Source organism: Lissotriton vulgaris, chromosome 4_1 (genome assembly GCF_964263255.1).
Source record: "Lissotriton vulgaris chromosome 4_1, aLisVul1.2, whole genome shotgun sequence".
Taxonomy (NCBI): domain Eukaryota; kingdom Metazoa; phylum Chordata; class Amphibia; order Caudata; family Salamandridae; genus Lissotriton; species Lissotriton vulgaris.
In genome coordinates this window covers 889,382,309-889,402,097 of record NC_141691.1, presented here as the reverse complement: position 1 = coordinate 889,402,097, position 19,789 = coordinate 889,382,309, and the positions used below count along the sequence as shown (strand labels likewise).

The 19,789-nt window shown below is 44.2% G+C and overlaps 1 protein-coding gene across 1 annotated transcript in view; it reads right to left on the bottom strand.

The window, feature by feature from the left end:
• The window catches only part of PTPRM (protein tyrosine phosphatase receptor type M), a 1,525,420-nt gene that overhangs the window by 1,064,862 nt on the left and 440,769 nt on the right, over positions 1 to 19,789 (bottom strand). Inside the window, exon 4 of the mRNA XM_086967355.1 lies at positions 3,302 to 3,380. Within this exon, the coding sequence (XP_086823481.1) occupies positions 3,302 to 3,380 (79 nt within the window). The remainder of the gene's footprint in view (positions 1 to 3,301; positions 3,381 to 19,789) is intronic.

Sequence of the window (19,789 nt, the reverse complement as noted above, 5' to 3'; positions counted from 1 at the left end):
CCCATTTGCAAATGGGATGGGGTCCCTTCCCCTTTGTGAATGTTTGTACAATACCTTTTAAGATCAGGCAGTAGACCACTGCCTACTCTTCAATAATAAAAAGAAAACTTTCATTTTTAATTTTGAAACTCATCCCATTTTCCTTTAAAGAAAATGGGCTGCATTAAAAGAAAATGCTTTATTATAAAGCAGTCACATACATGGGGGTCTGCTTACCCCTGCAGGCCACCATCCCTGTGATTTTTGCAATTTACAAAGGGTCACAAACCTCATTAATAGTCATGAGGTAGGTCTATTTGTGAGTCATTGGGAATCGCAAAATGTGTAATACACACATTTGTATATGGGTGTTTATGATTATCAAATAGCGAATTGCAAAAATTTGCTATTTAGTAATTGCAAACGATTACCTACGCACATCTGGCCCTATATGCTGTACGGCAGGTTCCCAGAACACCAGCCAGTCTACTACATTCTCTCCTTCTGCTTATAGCAACACAAGCTTTGTCTGCAGTCCTCAGAGTCTCTCCTAACTTATGGAGGAGGATAGCCAGTCTTCTTGCCCATTATGCAATCCTTCTCTTGGTGAACTCAGAGTTGCACAGATTTTATTGGCTCACAGGTTTGCTTAGATCTTTAGAGATCAGCTCTTTGGTGGCCTAACCAAAACATATAAATACTGCAGCTACTGTAATTTTGATGTAATCCAAATGGCTTCAAAAATAATCTTAACCAAACCTGAGTTTGTCCTCTTAGGATCAAACATACTATAATGTTCTCAAAATTTTGGCCCCATGGGCATAGCCAACAAACATATATCTGTATGAATAATTCATTAAATTCACAAAGTCCTTTAGCCAATCAGGCACCTCTTGCTGATGCTCAGTCCTCTACTGAAAGAGACAGCGGACCACAAGTGTCTGGGATGGACATTCAGTACAGCTACTTTGTTCAGTATTCTCAGTGGCCTTACTCTTGGCCATAGTCTTTGAGGTGATGCTTCTGTCAAAGCCGCGGGTGGAACTGATGGACAGACTCATGTCTGTACTAGTGAGATAAATACAAATGATCTCTCCCTTTTCAATTGAGAGTTCTGTGGATTAGTACTAGAAACAAAAAACTTGAAAATGAAAGTGGGGCATAAAGGGGCGGAGAGCACATACTCAACCAGGCCACTGCCAAAACGCACTGTGTGTACTATAGATCGGGGAATGGGCAGAAAGATTTTGTAGGCATTTCTATGTGGCTGGTTGAACAAGTAAATCTGTACTCTAAATGCCAGCGTTAAAAGCCTGTCACACACCGGCTCACTAACAGTGAAGCAGAGGAGATAATACTAATAAACTCCATTATGCTTACCACACCACCCTTCCTCAATATGATCTCTGTGAACCACCACAACACACCCCATCCTTTTCTTGTCTGCGTACTGGAATACCCTTGTATTCTCCTTCCTTTGCTTGCTCAGTCTAGCTACTTTTTGCAGTGTTCTCCCACCACTCCAATAAACCCACCCCCTAAATTCCCATACTGCTCTGATCACCATCTGCGCAACTCCTGTTCGTGGTGAGCCGCCTCCAGACCCTGCATTCAGTCCTACTTGCCAACTCATGGCCCCTTTACTCCCCGCCCTTACCATGGAGTGAATCACTCCCCATTTCCAGCAAAGATCTCATTTTTCATCTCCAACTCAACATATGATTACAGAATATATAGAAAGAAATGACATTACTTCATAATCATTTTGATAAATTGCTAGGAGGAGACAGTGTGCAAACAAACGGGCCACTCAAGGGCCTCAGAGGACTCACTCTCTTTTCATTTGTAACAGCGGTAGAAGGTGCTACTCTATTTGTTAGTGTTGTACACAAACTGCTGTTTTAGTTGTTGGTGGCTCGATCTTTGCTAAACACTGCGTAAAAGTGTTTTATATTTTCTATACACATTTTAAAATAAATGTAAGGGTTAGAGATTAAATCATTTGAAGCTTGTCTTTGAATAATGCAGATGTTCCAAAAGGAGACCATGGTGAGGACGGGTAAATTAGCTCATGCTCTATGCTCCTTCGGCCTGCATAGAATGTGTTGGTCCTTGGGTAGCTTACAAAATGAGAGGCCATGCAAACTCCTGGACCATGAAGTCCAGAAGATGAGGGCCGTTTACCCCAGTGCCCGACAAGTGGTTACTGAGTTCTTTGTTGTTTTCCGAAGTGTCTCTAAAGAGGGTGCTTGAAGTAGAAGGGCAGCTATGTTAACATTCATCTTTGGAGACACCCTCTCAAATCATAATTGTGGAATCTAATCATAAGTGGCAATGAAAGCAGTTCTCCCTTTCTGGCGAGGCTCAGAATCCATGCATATAGAACTTTCTAGTGCAAGAACGGCAGTACTTACACCAATGTAACCTTCTATTTAGAACGGAGCAAAATTCCGCAAGTTGTGCAGACTATACCAACTCTTCAGTTTGGAATACCCTCACCTACTCTAGTCTTCTAGACAGGATCTCAGGGGGTCTCCCAGTCTATAAGCTTGAACACACCTTCCTGGATAGCTCAATCCTCGGTCATTGTCTTCTCCTTTGCTACATTTTTGGAGAGCATATGGCCAATTCAGAAAAAATGGCTCTCTTACCCTTTTTCCCCACTCTAACTAATACTTATTATCGTTTTACTGATTTTAGACCTTTTTTTTATTATAATATAAGCTGAAGCACATGCACTTTATTCAGATAGGTTTTCTATGTGACAGGGAAGGGTATGTAACCCCAGTTGTATTCCTGTATCCATACCATCTTATTCCACATTGATAAATCCCTACGTTCTATGGATTAAATGTAGTATGTACGCGCCTACCAATGCATTTTATTGGGGTATCTACTTTTTAAAGTTTATTATTCACAGCATGACATGTATAAACTGTACTTTTACGCACAAGAGACCACAATAGGTTTTTGTCTATGGTCAAATGTTTGTACGTCCGTACTGTGACCCTGGGCCAAGAGTGGATACTTCTACGAATATTTTATGACTGGTAGCTGTATATTTTCCAGCTCACATTGGATTGTGCTTCCTTTTATAATTATTTTTTTGCTTTTATGGCCATTGGCCGAAATAAAGTAAAGAAAGCAAGATAGACCTGCCGTTCATTTTGTAGAGTATGTCAAGATGCATGCAAATAATGTTGTAATCTATTGCTTATTATTCCGTGGTGAAGCAATCAAACGCAAATATTGCGTGGAAGAAATAAAAAGAAAAAGAGAGCGAACATACCGATAATTAATTTTAAAAAAGAAAATCACTTACAGCATGGGTGTCCATGAACTTCGACTTCGTCAATTGCAATGTACCCTTGCTGCCCCGACGTCACAACTTCAAAATAGACCTAAATCAAATAAAAAACGACAACAATATTTGGGTTGTGAACCAGTCATAAATTGTACAAGGTAAACCAACACAAACAGATCAGATGTCAAAGCACTATGTTGGAAAGAGGGCTCCCCCACTTCGTCCTGGATTATTAAATGTTCTGCTTAATGTCTCGTAATAAAATCCTGCTTCACTTTCATGCTTTTGTTTCAATACTAATTTACTTTTTTCTGCCTGTTACAAAGAATGCATCAAAATGGTACAGACATCTTCACCTGTAGGTAGACGACAAACTGCATGTTCTGAAATATTTTATTTGCGACAAAATTATCTTATATTTACAGACCAAGTTACACAAATATTAAATTCATGCCCTCATCAACCCATCTAACTTCTGTGAAAACAATTGCCATTACCTCGAATTTTGATAAAGAAGTGTTGTCTCTAAAAATAATATTGAAAAAGGCTCACCAAACACACTAAGCACACAAATGAATTTGAAAATACAGTTCAATCTGTGCTGTGCCAAGCACATTGCCATCGGCGGATGTCATGTGCAAAGCACAAGTACGGGTTAGCAACACAGCCATCTCATGCAAAGCCATCGTATGGGGGTAGGAAGTATAGTGCTTTTAATGTAAGGTATACTTATATGGGAGACTTTGAATACCATTTCTTATTATTGACAGCAACAGAGAGCCCTGGGGATGGAACAGAACAACATAGTCTTTCACTATCAGGACATGTAAAACACAACAGTACATGTCCTACCTTTCACATACACAGCACCCTGCCCCTGTGGGTACCTTGGGTCTACCTGGGGGTGCCTTATATGTAAGAAAAGGGAAGGTTTGGGCCTGGCAAGGGGATGCACTTGCAAGGTGGACATGGTAGTAAGAAACTGCAAGGATACACTGCAGTTTCAGGTCTAAGACACCTTTGAGAGGCTGCCCGTGTGGGTGGCACAATCATTGCTGCAGGCCCACTAGCATATTTTTTATTTACAGGCCCTGGGCACACACAGTGCACAGTACTAGGGACTTAGTACTACATTAAATAGGCCAATCATGAAAACACCAACCCATAAACACAATTTACATGGCAAGAATATGCACTTTAGCACTGAATAGAGGTGGTAAAGTGCCCAGAGTCCTAAATCCAACAGCAAGGTGAAAAACAGGAGGCCAAAAAGCAAAACTTTGGGGCATAAACCCGCTGAAAAAAACCAAGCCTAACATCTGCAAACAAACTTTCTGAAGCCGCCTAAAAAAGACCTCTTCATAACTCAAGCAGCGTTCTCTTGAGTACGATCAAACTGAAGAAAGGAAAATCTTGCACCCTCTCTTTCTCCGGTAAATGACTATGAACTTCACCACCTACTACTTCGGGGAAAACTGTACCTCCACTCCCCACCCTCACTACACTCTACCATAACTACCTCAGAACTGTTTCGTTCACATATCCCACTGTTTATCCCATACTCTTTGTATAAACTGTGGCTATGTACTTGTATCTATTTCATGTAACTGTATGTATTCCCTATGTAACTTGTGTTACCTCTATTTCGTCTACTCTCTAAAGTGCTCTGATGCCTACGGGCCAAGATAGCGCTATACTTTTTGTATACACTGTGACTATGTATTTGTATTTATTCTTTCTAATTCTATTTATCCCATTTCTAACTTGTGCAACCTCTACTTTGCATGCAGGTAGCTCCCTCGCTGACCACAACAATTGTATGGAGGGGGGCCCTGGATGGGCACCAGGGCAACCACCTTTAATAGTATAGGCCAAAGCAGATGAGGTCCCCGGGCCGATAAAAGCTCTGGGATGGGGGCTGTGTGCAGCGTGGACTTGGCTGCATGTGGAGGGTTGGGAGAGGGGCCAAGCCAATAGCCAAGCATGGTGGGGGTTTGGTTTACCTAGGGTAATTAAATATTACTTTGTAGTTAAAAAAATCTTGACATTCACTGAAAAAAACAAAGGTTAAAGTAACGTTATACTTAGGTGTGATAAAAAGATCAGTTTTTGTTTTAAAATACAAACCTAACAAATCCATAAAAAAAAAAACAAAGGTTTAAGCAACGCTATATATTGGTGAATTTGTCAGTGACAACCTTAATGTTCTGAACTAAAAAAACAGAAATATACCAATTCTAGTTATCGGAGCAAACTAGAATTTTGCCCCCATCATGCATTGCTTATGACCTTACGTATTACATTACTCATGACATGTTCTATGACATCATTTATGACATCAATGATGTCATCACTGTTCACATCATACACACTGCTCTATAAAAGCATATGGCATTAGAGCGCCGAAAGTAAGTACAAAATAGCTCAGAAGAATATGAGGCATCATTAATGCCATCACAGAAACAACTTCCTTGTTATTGATCTTCCACTTCACGGGCAGTGTAGTTCACATTAACAGTCAAGCACAGATATATGGGAACCCCTCACCTGCATACAGTGTTCAATGATTAGACAATTGTACAGAAAAAGCCAAGTTCTTAAAAAATACTAAACGTCAATTCCAAAAATGAATACCCTACTACGGACAGCTTTTATCTGTATCAAACCCCTTCCAGTCACGGAACATACATTGAAAAATGAAGCCGATATGAGTGGAGAAGTGGTCACTATAAACAGGAGAGAGTTTACCCTGCACCACACTGTTTGCAGACAGGGAAAGTCTCATGAGAAATACACTAAAGAGGATTTAAAAGTATCCACAAAGGACAGTGTACACTCTAAGCAACACTTGACAAATAATACACTGTTCACTTAAAATCGCCAAGGTCTGAAGGTGATAAAGATTATACTACCTGCAACCTTCATACTGTGGTGAAAACTTTAATGACAGCCCATCTTTTGAAGCAAAACAAGCACATAAAAAACGTTTAAAAACCAACACAGATGCACCAGTTACACATAATGACATAAGTATACCTTGCAGCGCTATGACAACACTGCGTATAACATCACATATTACATCACTAATGACATATGATATCTACAATGGTATAAGTTGTACTTCTGCCATTTATGAATAACTGGTGAATGTTGGTGTTCTTTGGTTGTAAAACTTTTTTATTATAATTAGAATTACCAACTTTAACGCTGCTTTAACCACTTTCACCTTTGTTTTTTCAGTGAATATATGTGTGAGCATGTCATGTATTACATCTTTGAGTGTATATTGATGAACTAGCTACTAGGTGGTAGTGTAGGGTAGTTTTCACTGTGCCAGACCCAGAATTCACTGCTTTAACCATAAACTAATAAAGGTTCAGTAACCTTACTGAGCAATAACTAGTGACACAAACCGCCCATTAGGTTCATTCACTGTAAAACGTATCATTGTTTCTGCAGCCTGAGCTGGATAGGACTATCCTTTTCCATTCCTGCTTTAGTTAATATTCTCTAGAAATAGACCCGTACAAACAAAATGTAAATTAAAAACTGATTAGCACTTTGGACAGCAACGTCTATTTGATTCTGCATATTTTATTAACTATGATCGCACTGATTAACACCTCAAAATTGTTCTAATCAAGTTATTCAGACATGGATTATGAGAAGTTTGTGTGGCACTGGGAGCCTGTTAAAGATTTCTCAACTCCTTAGTCTAGGAACCTCTTTCAAGAAAGAACAGGGAAGGAAGGGGCTGTCTGATGCTTTAGAGGTGTATCTATCTCGAGTGAACCAATTTCTGATCAATTACTAGAATCCTCTTTGGATTTATTTCCAGAAATTGCTCTAATATATTGTTTGGACGGGAAAGCCCCTTATATGGTAATAGACATCTAGCCCTACCGTGAGTACCCCAGCTACGGTGATATTTTGATGGTTGGAAACAATTCTGAGTCCCAAGTGTACACTGATCATACATGTGTGCCATGACTTAGGGGGCCGTAGAGTGCTACCATCAAGTGGTGAAAGATTACTGCCATCATCGGGTAGTATGACAAGGGTGGTAGCAACATACTGTGTTTTTAGTTAATGACCCATGGTGAGAACTGTTTCATTTACCTGTGTCATGAAAGTGGCACCTCCTTGCCGACTCTGGTAATGACGTTCTGGTGATGTGTTCTTAACTCACCCTAGGCCTGAAATGGACTGCGTGCAGCAGTGAGACATATGTGTCCTTGTGAGAAGGTACAGTGCATCACAAGACAGAGCCCATGGCTGTATGCGTATTCTGGGATACATGTGGGTCTGTGAGCTGGCCTGCATGTATGTGATAGAACATGATGTTGTGTAGGCACTGGGTTGTATGAATGCCCAATGAGGGTACAGAATATTGGAGGCCACTCATGTGTGTATGTAGCTGTATGTGTGTGTTTTTGCATGGAAGACACTGAGTTCTATTTTGAGAGGCACAGGGCTTGCAGGACAAGCAGGGAGAGGAAGAGGTTTTCCCTATCACAGATACGGATTGCAGCATTTCTTATAGCTGGATGGGACACACATTGGAGGAAAGAAGAGCCGCGTTCTCTGGTGCACATCAATAGAGGCCCTTTGATTCTGAAAGAAAACACTAGGCTCCAAGGCTCAGACTGGGAACCGAAACCGGCGGTGGCAAATACTCGGCCAGCCCCCTTGTGGGGCGGGGCGGGGGGTAGGAGGAGGAGGGTGCGACCAAGCTGTTTGCTCGGGCCAGCTTTATCTAATTTGGTTAAAGGGGGCCGATATTGCCAGCCCCGGTGACAAAAACGCACTTACAGGACCCTAAAACCACCTCCACTGGCGGGCCACTGGAGAAACGCCTGGTGCCCGCTACGGCCAGTCCGGCCCTGCTAGGCACATCTGAGAAAGGAAATAGCGCTGATAAGAGAATCATAAACAGTAGGGCTTGGGCCTTTTGTTAACCTTTTGAGACACATCACTGAAGATGACATCCAGGTTTGAACCCCTAGTCACTCAAATGGCCAGTGTTTGGGGATATCAAAAATGGATAATGCCCTGCTGTGATAGACTGTATCTGGAGAGAGGGCACAACAAAGGAGTGGGTACTTCAAAGTGGCCAACCCTCAGAACACAAACTTCAATAAGAGAGACACTAAACCACAAGTGTGCCTAGACATGGATTCTAAAAAGGGGAGCTGAAACTCCCAATCTGAAGTTGTACATCAGTGTGAAGAAGCTCAGCAAGAATTTTGCCCACTGTGACCAGAACTGGGGTTCTGCCAGTGTCCAATGCTGGGTGAGGAGTCATCAACCTAGAGAATCAAGAACACTCACCTGTAAGCAGGTGCACCAGGTTGTAGCTGAGCGAAGACAAGTGGGCCCTGTGAGGAAAAGGAGTTTGCCTGGAGGGAGCGAAGTCTAGTGGATGGTCCTACCAAAAGGATCTCAGGAGAGGAGTTGAGATTCTGGTCTGTCGAAAACAGCATGCCGATTGGGTCATCTGCCTGGGTGTGTTGTGCGCCCCCCAGATGCTAGGAGGAGCCCATATCTGAGAGGAAGGATTGTCACTCTGGTGACGTACTGCCACAAAGGGAGGGCTGTTGGTAGAACTGGGAACTGAAGAGCGCCGTCACCTTATTGATGCTGTGAAGCAATTCCTACATGTTTGCAGGGAAATAAGGAAAAGACAAATCGCCTTGTGTGCACTTTGAAGAACCCCTGCAGTTCAGTATGGGGTTTGAGTCGAGGAAGGAGCCGTTGCCCTAGGACAACATGCGGTACAAAAGGGGGTGGTGATGGACGGAGCATCTGAATCAATCAAACACTCACACCCAGTCAAAAGATCTGGGTTTAATCCATCACAGTTCTTTAGCCCACTCTGCCACCCCAGTTCAGACATGGCCATATGCAAATCAGTCGGACCCTGTGCCTCATGGGAACAGCCCAGCCCGAACTGCCAAGCCATGTCTTCCTTGGACCGGAAACAAGCTTCCGAGGACCGGTTTCTGGCATTCCAGCCGTCTTCAGCCCGGCTTGCTTGAATCCAGTGGCAAAGTGAGCAAGGGACTCACGTCTGAGCATACCCTGCCACACTTATGGCAGCCAAAAGCGGTACAAAAGGGGGTGGTGATGGACGGAGCATCTGAATCAATCAAACACTCACACTCAGTCAAAAGATCTGGGTTTAATCCATCACCGTTCTTTAGCCCACTCTGCCACCCCAGTTCAGACATGGTTATATGCAAATCAGTCTGAATCTGTGCCTCATGGGAAGAGTCCAGCCCGAACTGCCGAGCCATGTCTTCCCTGGACCGGAAACAAGCTTCCGAGGACCGGTTTCTGGCATTCCAGCCATCTGAGAAACGTAGTCTGGAACATCAGCTAGTCTTGGCCCTCTACAGTGTTCCCCCAGACTTCTGGCGGAAGATTTGCTAAACCACTGTTTGCGGTGGCCAAGGTCAGGCTGACTATGGACTGCTTTACTCGACACTCCAGCAAGAGGGGATCATCCTGCAACTTTAGCCATCCATCTCTATGGCGCCGTTGTGAAGTGTTTACATCCCATTCCTGCCTGCGTTGGCATGCCTGGTGAACTCAGCCTCTGCAGCTCCCGTTCAGCACCACGGATTGTTAGGTACACCTCTGTACCCGAGAAGCCAGAGCTGTTTTGTCTAGTGATTATTGGTCCAGGGCCCCTCCAAGCTTGACCTCCAAGTGGCTCCTCTGAACTCAACCTGCAAGTGACTCTTTGTCACAAGTGCTGTTGTTCGATATCCCAATATTGTTACTTAAGGTAGATGTGAAGATTGTAGCCAAAATCCTGGCTAATAGATTCAAACACATCATCTCACTATTTGTACAACAGGATGAGGCGTGTTTCATCCCTCACCGCTCCTCTGCGTCTAACCTGCAAACGCTCACCCATATCCTGTGGCAAATTAAGGACGATGGCGTTCTTGTTGGACGCAGAGAATACCTTTGGCAGGTTACAGTGACCTTATTTATTCCATTTACTGGAGTCCTTTGGTCTGGGAAAAAACGATCTGTACAAGGTGGTTAAATGGTTATATATAATACAACAATTGTGGTCAGCTGCAATGTTCACACCTCCGCCCCTTCAACGTCAAACCAGAAAAGCGACAGAAGTGACCATTATCGCCTCTATTTTTTGCCCTAGTGTTGGAACTGTTAGCGTATGACATTAAACACAATGCAGCAATTGAGGTCATACATACGAAGGCTGGAGAACGAAAAGTTCTACTGTACACAGACATACTAGTCACACTGAAGAACCTGTGTGGGTCCACACGTCATCGTATACAAATGATATCCTGTTTTATTTCCTTCTCTGGGTATAAAATTAACTGAATTAAGTGCCAGGTGTTACTGCTTACATGCTGCACGATGGGTACATCGATTGCTACTTAACCCTTCAAATGGATGACAAATAACTTACAGTATTTACGGATCAACATTAACTCCAGCCTCTCTAATATGGCCAAAAATAATATTAATCTCTTGCTCTCCAAAATAAAGGCAGACTTAACACGTGGCTATCCTTATGGGACAGGTACAGGTCTATCAATGTCATACCACGCCTCAACTATGTTTTTGCCCTCCAGCTCCTGATTGTACCTAAACTGGGATTGTTACTCTCACAAAACTCATGAAAGCGTTCTTTGAGCTGGGACAAAACGTGGCTTAAACCAAGCAAACTACATGCGGCTACTGAACAAGGAAGTCTGAGTTTGCCACACAGAGTATGTTTGGGAAACATTCCAACTAGCACAGGTGCAGTATATGATACAGGATTCCATAGATACTCCACAATGGGTCTACATGGAGAGGTCACTATGGGGGAGGTGGATGAGTTATACCCGCTGTACTCAGTCGATAAGAGGCGAAATATAATGTCAAATTCCATTATCTTCACAACAGTCGTCGTCTAGAGGAAAGGTCATAAGACACTGAGGGAACATTGCGCCATACCCAGAGGGACTCTCATTCGGGGAAACCAAAATCTTCTCATAGCAGGGGATGAGCCATTCGAGAGCAACTTTGTGTCCAGGGGAATCAGAATCATGTGCTTGTAGACAACAGATTGAAGGCCTTTGCCAAAATGTGGGAGGCCTACATCCTACCTTCATCTATGTTCTGGGACAACCAGAGACTACGACATTGTTTGACAAGCCCTCAACTTCCCCACCACCCCAGTCTCTCTGACTCTAAAATTCTCCGGCATCTCTGAAAATGGAAAATGTTCAAAGGGGTAGTTTCCGGCATTTAAAAATTCCTCAGTGACCACTCACACTCATCTTCTACTTTCGCAACACTGAAGTCCTGGTAGTCAACCTGTTTACATATAGAGTATGAGGAAGAAGATTGGTCTGATTTTCTGAGAGACCACGATATGCCCCTTAGGGAGGCATACCTTAAACGGAGCTTTCACAAGACCCTGATCCGCCCAAAGATTAGCCATAATCGAGGTGCTGCCTGGTGTGTCTTGCTGGAAGTGCATCAACCCGAATAGTGGTATAGTTCACATATTTTGTGGGAATGCCCTTGCCTGATGCAATACTGGAGGTTAGTCTGGGACACAATATAGATTATGCTAGACATCACTGGCCAATTAGGGAGCCAAGCAGCACTACTACATGATCCCTGCAAGTAGCCAGACCTCCTACAGAAAACCTCTGATACTTTGCCACAGCATTGGCAGTGACAAAGATACATACACCGCGAAAGTGGAGAACTAACCTTCCCACTCCAATCCAGACATGGACCCAAGAATTGTATAACACTGCATCACATAAACGGGTGATTTAACGTTTGAATGATCAAATGGAAAAATGTAATGCAGCCTGGGGTAGGTTCTCCGCAGAGGCTACAGACTGAAAGACTTGTCCCCATACACCCCTGAGCTGATGCATGCACACCCACTGATATTGGTCCAGCCCAACTAGGAAGTAAGGGATTCGCTGGACAAAGATGTGGATGACGTAGACAAATAATGGAACCTTTCAATGAGCTCTGTACACAGCAGGCCGGAACTACTAGGTTGTGCTATGTATCCTCTATTTATTTTTATACCTAACCCACCTAGGGCAGACTTAATACCTTCTGGCAGTGGGAGTTCTAGACGAACCTCTACAAATTAACACTTCTGATGAGGTTGCACCCAGGCTGGGGGCCATATAGGGTTGGTAGGGTTGCCTTACGGTACACATTACACCTACATACAATAGTAAAGCTCCGGTCTTTGCGGGAGGCGAAAGACTACTGTATACCAGAGGTTTATGATATTATTTACACATGTTCTGTATACAGATTGTCACATAAAGGATGCAGTGCAGGGCTCTGGTGAGCCACATAAATGTGTTCTGTATTATGCAGTTATAGGCTTGTATGTGCAAAAAAATACTTTAATAAAGAATTGTTCAAATAAAAAAAACATTACATGCATTATATTTTGTTTGTAGTATTTGAGTAGCTCAGTCCGTGTGCAAAAAGGGCAATGTAGCAATGTACAACATTTGACAGTATTCACCAAAGCTTACACAGCACTAGCTCAAAGAGGTTAGGCCAACGTTATAACTGAGAAGAGATACTATATGTATCATAAGTGGTGTAATATAGTGGGGCAAGATAACCTCAAACAACTTAAGGGACAGAATCTACCTAGTAAGGCACAGGAAAAGCTGATTGGTTGCGGCCCCTAACTGTAGGCTCAGGAGAACCGTGAGGAGTTTGCTGCAAACCCCAGATGCTTTAACACAGAACACATTTCTTCTGGTTCTTCTGTAAGAGGTTTGTGGGCTGTGACCAAAAGCATTGCATTGTTGGTTACGCTGCACAGCTTCTTTCATTTTTGCCTGAAAATAACACAATCATTTTCAACAGTAGGTGTTGGGCAGCATGTGCTGGTTTAACGCCCAGAGTGGGCAAGCATATGGGAAAGAAGTAGGGATTATGACAAAGGGAAGATGAAATAAAAGAATATTAGGAAAAGCAGCCACATAATATGTTTGGACGATGAGATGAACAGAGCTCCTCAAGAGCTTGCTGTGACATTATTGAACAGAGTGTGCGATAAATCCAATATAGCCACTGTTGAAGGGTCCTCAGAGCTATCCAGATAACAAGCTCAAAAGAATAAAAGATGAACAATCAGAGTGCGATAGCTAATGGCGAAGAAACAACTGATGCTTTGGCAGAGCAGAACATTAACCATAACCAGGCTTAGGAATGAGAACCATCTATGGCATTTCAAAGCATGGCTTCCTACAGGCATCAACCAAGAACACTGGAATGGATTTGTGTGAGCAGCCTTGGCTTAGTCAGGAAAAGTGCAAAGTAATGATGTTTTGATCAGAATGATTTTCATACTTTAACTTTAGCAATTTAACTGAATATTTAACAATTGTTAACATCTGTCACGAGTATAGCGTATCCAGGGGTAGAGAGATATCGCAGGATTTCTCGAATTGGCCCAAAAAATATAATCAGGAGGCAAAGAAGACCATGGTATCATTGCCCTGGCCTAACAGCATAGCAAAGCCAGGCCTCGCTACCGCGCGAAACACCAGTCGCTGCTAAAATCGAAAATGGTACATCGGCTCACGCATTTAATTAAGGCAAGAGCGGGTTCAAAGTAATTCAGTGAATTATTACATATTTGAAAGGATTTCTCTTTCCAAAAAGTTATGTCGGGTCTGTTGAAAAGAAGCATTGCTTCCCTGACTCCCCGTTTTCTCTAATCCTATAATGTTATCATGTTTTATGTGTAAAATATGCAAGCTATTATGGCTTCTGTGATGAGCTGAATCAAAGCAATCTTAAGCACACCTACTTCTGTGATTGCATTTGCTGAGCTTTTAATCTTCCGCCTACTACATTAAATCTACAGCGCTCATTGGACCACATTTTTCATTGCTATAAATAGGCCACACGAGAAGTGGATTGCAAATGAATTGGATAAAAGGTATTCAGAAGCCATCCCTCTTCAGCCGTGGCAGACAATTCTGGACACCCCGGTTAAGTGGAGCCTCACTTCGAACCTGTCAATCCACGCTGGCTTTGATTCTGTGCTCAGAGGACGCACCTCACAGGAAGCTTGACATAGCACCACTGCATAAAACTAGTAAATCAGCATAACAACTAGAATTCAAGATATATATCACACTCTGACAATTTTCCTTGGAGCAATACTGTGCATTCTATAACCTGATATAAAACGTCTTATCTAAAGGATAGATTGTGATGTCTGTAAAAAAATTAAATTTGAAAATAGGATTCAATACTTCAGAGGGTAGGATCATTCTGGGAATGCTGGAGGTGGAGGTTCAGTGGCACTTTTAAGGCACTGAAGATTGACACACACAGGAGCAGGACATACATGTCTTCAGAGAAGACATGGTGTTGGCCACGTACCCTATCCCGACCAGAAAGACCTGTAGGGAGTAGTATGTGCTCTCAACCTTCCCTCAAAGAAGGGCTATGCCATCCATCACCAGACTTTCTGGCCCTTCCCTGCAATGGGAGGAAGCAGAGGGCAGTGGCTTTCAGACTCTTGAAAAGCTGGGCCTGGACTCCCTTTGTTAGGGTTCAGTGTCAGAAGGTAATGAGATCGACACTGTAACAGTGCTTGTGACATGCCTGGCACGGTGGTGGCTCACAACACATTCAAGCAGTGGCCCAGCATATTTTAGGTTCACTGTGGCATGATGAGATACTTTGCAATACCAATAAATAATACAGCATATCCAGGCACACCCAGTATTTATTCTTAATAGGGTAGTATATTGGTCCAGAGCCTACGGGGAGCGCACTGGAACATGAATTTACTTCTTGATACATAAATGTAAATATATGTTCAAAGGCACACAAAGAAAGTATCTCTTGGACACAACCGAGTTTTTCCGCTTCATCTCCAGATGAAAAACATGTCTGCAGTGACCATCTACTTATTGGGAAGCTCCCCGGCATTGTTCAAGAATTAGGGCAGAAGTTTAGACCCCCGTTCCGGTGCCCCTGGAGTGACGGCAGACTGAAAACCACTGTGACAGCCAAGCCTGTGAGTCAAGACCCCCGGTGGATCCATTTTGGTTAGGCGGCCCCCAAACCACCGTGCAGTCCATAGACCTGGTAAAGGCTGCAGGAGAGCACCAAGAGGTCCAGACAGACCTTCTCCACCGCTGGCACTCCTGGTATGCGGTGGCAGTGGAGCCCCCACCCATTAACTGGCATATTGAGGCTTTGCCCACCCCCGTGCTAGTACCCAGACCGGGCAGCCGGCAGCAAACTCACAGGGCTGTGGTAATGCCCTGGCAATACCTGTAACAACTCCCTCGGGGTCCCAACCACTTGAGGGAACATCAAGAGAGTGGGCCCCACTCAGTAAGAGGCTGCAGTGAGGGGTTGGGCCGCACTCCTCTAGAGAGACACTAGTCCGTGGAAATCTGCTTCGGGGTAGTGGATTGGAGTCAACACTAGGGGAGGCCGGGCGCATAGATTCCTTTAGTGGAAGGGCACAGTTGTGATGTTGGAGGTATATGCGGGCTGGTGCCATCCGCAAAATCCCTCGGCTCCTCTGTTGCTGAGTGCACACCCTAGGCTTTGGCACCATGCCTTACTGCAGACCAGGAGGGTCCCCCGCCTCCCCAAGGTCGGCTTGCATTGCGGCACACCTAGGTACTGTGCGACTCCCCATCCCCAGTAGTCCTCTTGGTGGTGAATAGCATTGGGCTATCAACATGGTATCAGGCAGGCCCCATAGGGTCACCTCCATTAAAGGCATGCTGGCCCATAAAAACACAAGACCAAACAAACACCCACCCATGTCCAAAGACCCTTCCGCTCACACACAAACAGCCACCTGCAAAAGCTTCCTACAATCTTTCCTTAAGGAAATTATGGATGAAATTGGAACAATCTGAGCAGATCTCAATGATTACCTAAAGGACATCCAAAAAGATGTGTCGTAGTTGGCCAACAGGGTGGGTGACCTGGACAGATGGTGGATGACAGGACAGAGGGCCCAATGACATGGATCGAGGTCTGACCATGCTGGAGGAATATGTTGAACTGGATTGAAACAGGAGGACCTGGAAAACAAATCTAGGGCCTTCCACTTCCAGCTATATACGTCTGCACCAACACATGCACAATCGCCCTAAAGAACCCCCGATAGGATACACAGAACTGACACCCAGGAGCCAGCACAGCGAAGACCCATCGGATGTCCTCACAAGAGTACACTTTTATGAAGAAAACAAAGACATAATGTCCATTGTTCGATCGCCAGCCACTGTTCTTTTCGAGGGACCCTTCAAAACAATCTACATTACAATAGTGCCGCCTTATGAAGCCAATCACAGATGTTGTACACTCACGCAATGTACAATACCAATTGAGCCATCAGTTTTGCCTTATTTTCACCTGGGAAGGTCAAAAGCATATGGTTTGCATGATGTCAGATGCTCATCGAGTCTTGGACCTTCCAGACGATCGTTCACAGGTCGCCGCCCCCGCTGCCTACGGAAACTCCACCAAATGGACCCCCATCAATAGACACGGGAAAACTACTTCTCTGCAGCCAGGAAAAATTTAACTCACCAAAAAAAGAGAAGCAAAAAATTGAGGGCCAAGGACACTGTGCCAACAGGGGGGTCTGGGGATCAGCTGCAAGCTGACGAAGGTGAGGGTGACCGTGGGCCAGGGAATTAGCACTGAGGTGCCTCCATGATGAAGAAACAAAGTACTCTGGACTGGGGCTGGCAGGGGAGAGAGACATACTAGCTAACTATCCAAACTAATATGACCACAGAGGGTAATACTATTTATGTCTTCGCTGTTTTCTTTTTGGATGTTTTTCTGGTTGTTTGTCTGGGGTTTGATTGTAATGTGTTCTTATATAGCGCTGCTATCACCCTACGGGTATCTTGGCGCTCAGACAAGAATCAACGAGTATCCTAAAGTTCCAGGTTAGAGAAAACGAGTTAGCCCCTAGGGAATAGTAAGGTCTTCAGTTCCTTCCTGAATTTCAACAGGCAACTAGCCACCCTGAGGCCCTGTGGCAGCCCATTCCATAACTGTGCAGCTGCCACACTGAAAGCCCTACCTCCCATTCTAGACCGTTTAAATCTAGGGACCTGGACTAGGCCAGTGTTAGCAGACCGTAATTGCCTAGGAGGCTCGTACAAATTAAATTTATCCTGCAGTGGTAGAGAACCCTGTCCATGAACCGCCTTAAAGACGATGCATAGTGATTTAAAACTGACCCGTTCTTTAATTGGTAACCAGTGAAGGTCTCTCAGTGCCAAGGATGTTGAGGAGTTCCATGGTCTATTAAGAGCCACCTTGGCTGCCGCAGACTGCACCCTTTGGAGCCCCTGGAGGATGTACTTAGGGGCACCCAGGTACAGGGCATTGCAGTAATCCAGCCTGCTCAGCACTAAGCTCCTCACTACCAAGGCTCGTGAGGCAATTGGTAGTAACAGGAGGATCTTTCTCAGCATGCAAATTAGTTTAAAGCCAACTTGGATGGTATTGTTGGCCTGTGACACCATCTGAAGGTTGGCGTCCCTTCGCACTCCTAGATTACGCACGGTGTTGGTCAGCTTCAAAGAGTCCTCTTCCGGGTAAGCCTAAATTCTGACATGGGGGGCTTTAACATTTTTGCAGCTGAACAGTACATCACCTCCGTTTTCCCTCCATTTAATTGGAGCGAGTTAGCCCTGAGCCAGCCCGACGTTTTCCGCATACACTCCTGGAAGGCCTCTACTGAGGTCTCTTGCTGGCCCTCCAGGGAAAAAATCAATTGAGTATCATCTGCGTCATTTAAAACGCTGATACCAAAGGATTTAATGATGGACAAGAGGGGTTTCAGGTACACATTAAATAGAATGGGACTAACTGAAAACCCCTGTGGGACCCCATGCGGAACGGGAGAAGCTTTAGATACAAACTGGCCTAGGGTCACCGTCTGTTGTCGGTTTTGGAGGTATGACTGTAGCCACTCACAGGCTCTTCCTCTCACTCCGTTGTTCCACAGTCTTTGCAGCAATGTTGCATGCCTCACAGTGTCGAAAGCCGCCGACATATCTAAAAGGACAAGAATTGACGCGTCCCCTCTGTCGGCTCGCAGTCGAAGATTGTCCATCACTGTGGTCAATGCCGTTTCCGTCCCGTGTGCAGGGCGGAAACAAAATTGGAATGCATCCAGCAGACAATTATCCTATAGATGCTTAGAAAGAGTTCTGCTGACAGTTTTTTCCAGGATCTTTATTGGGAACGGGAGGAGGGAAATCGGCCTGAAGCTGGCAGGTAATGCGGGATCCAGCAACGGCTTCTTTAGCAGCGGAAAGACCATCAGTAGCTTCCGTGCAGCCGGCACTGTGCCTTCTTCCAGGGACTGAGTACAGATACTAAGAAGCTGTGGAAATAGTATTTTACCAAATTGTTTCCAGTATCTGTGGGGAATAGGATCGGCCGGGGACCCTGAAGTAACACTATTAACCATATTGGCAAAGGAGTCCTCTGTAAATAGCTGGAACGAGGTTAATAAAGAGTTAGCATTCAACTCAATACTTTGCTCCTCCTGTTCAGTGTCTGGAGGCTGGGTATTGTGGGGGACTAACTTCCCGACAATATTATGAATTTTCTCCTGAAAGTAGCCTAAGATGTCATCACAGAGCTGTTGTGAAGCAACTGTCTTGTTACATTGGCTGGGGGGCAGGGTGATGTCCTCATAGATTTTAAAAAGAGTTTTGGTACTATTCGTGGAGTTCAGGATCGTGGTGGCATAAAAATTGGCTTTTGTTTTAGCAATTGCTGTTTTATATTGGAGTTGGGCTAGCTTAAAAAGGTCTCTATCTACCTCTTCATACTGTCTCCTCCAGCTCCTTTCTGCCTTTCTACTCAAACGGCGGAGTTCTTTTAACTCCGCATTGTAACAAGGGGCAGAGTTTTTATCTTTATTTTTAATTTTGCACCTTGGAAGTAGGCGATCTAGATTCCTAACCATGGAGCTACAGTACTTTTGGTAGCTCTTCTCCACCGAATCAGTGGAGGTCAGATAGTCATGTTCTTCGGTCAGGACTTGCGCCACATTGCTATCCAATTTAGCCCACCTCCTATCCAGTCTGAATGAGTTTACGGTCCTTACTCCTTCCCGTTGAGCCCCTACCCTAGTACTAAAAAGGACCAGATGGTGGTCAGTCCACGTTTGGGGTAGGATATCTTTTACCAATGTTTCATCCTCACTAGCAAATACTAAATCTAGTGTATGCCCTCCTTGGTGAGTGCTCTGATGTATCAACTGTTGCAAATTCAAATTCGCACACGTCAGTTGTAAATCTCTCAGAGGCTTCTCCAAATTTCCAGTTTCCCAGAGATTAAAATCCCCCAGTATAATTACTCTTGTGTGAGACAGAGCAAAATTCGTAATGCTCTCATATAGGCACTGATAATTTGTACATTGTCCCGGGGGCTTGTAACATACTATGCCTG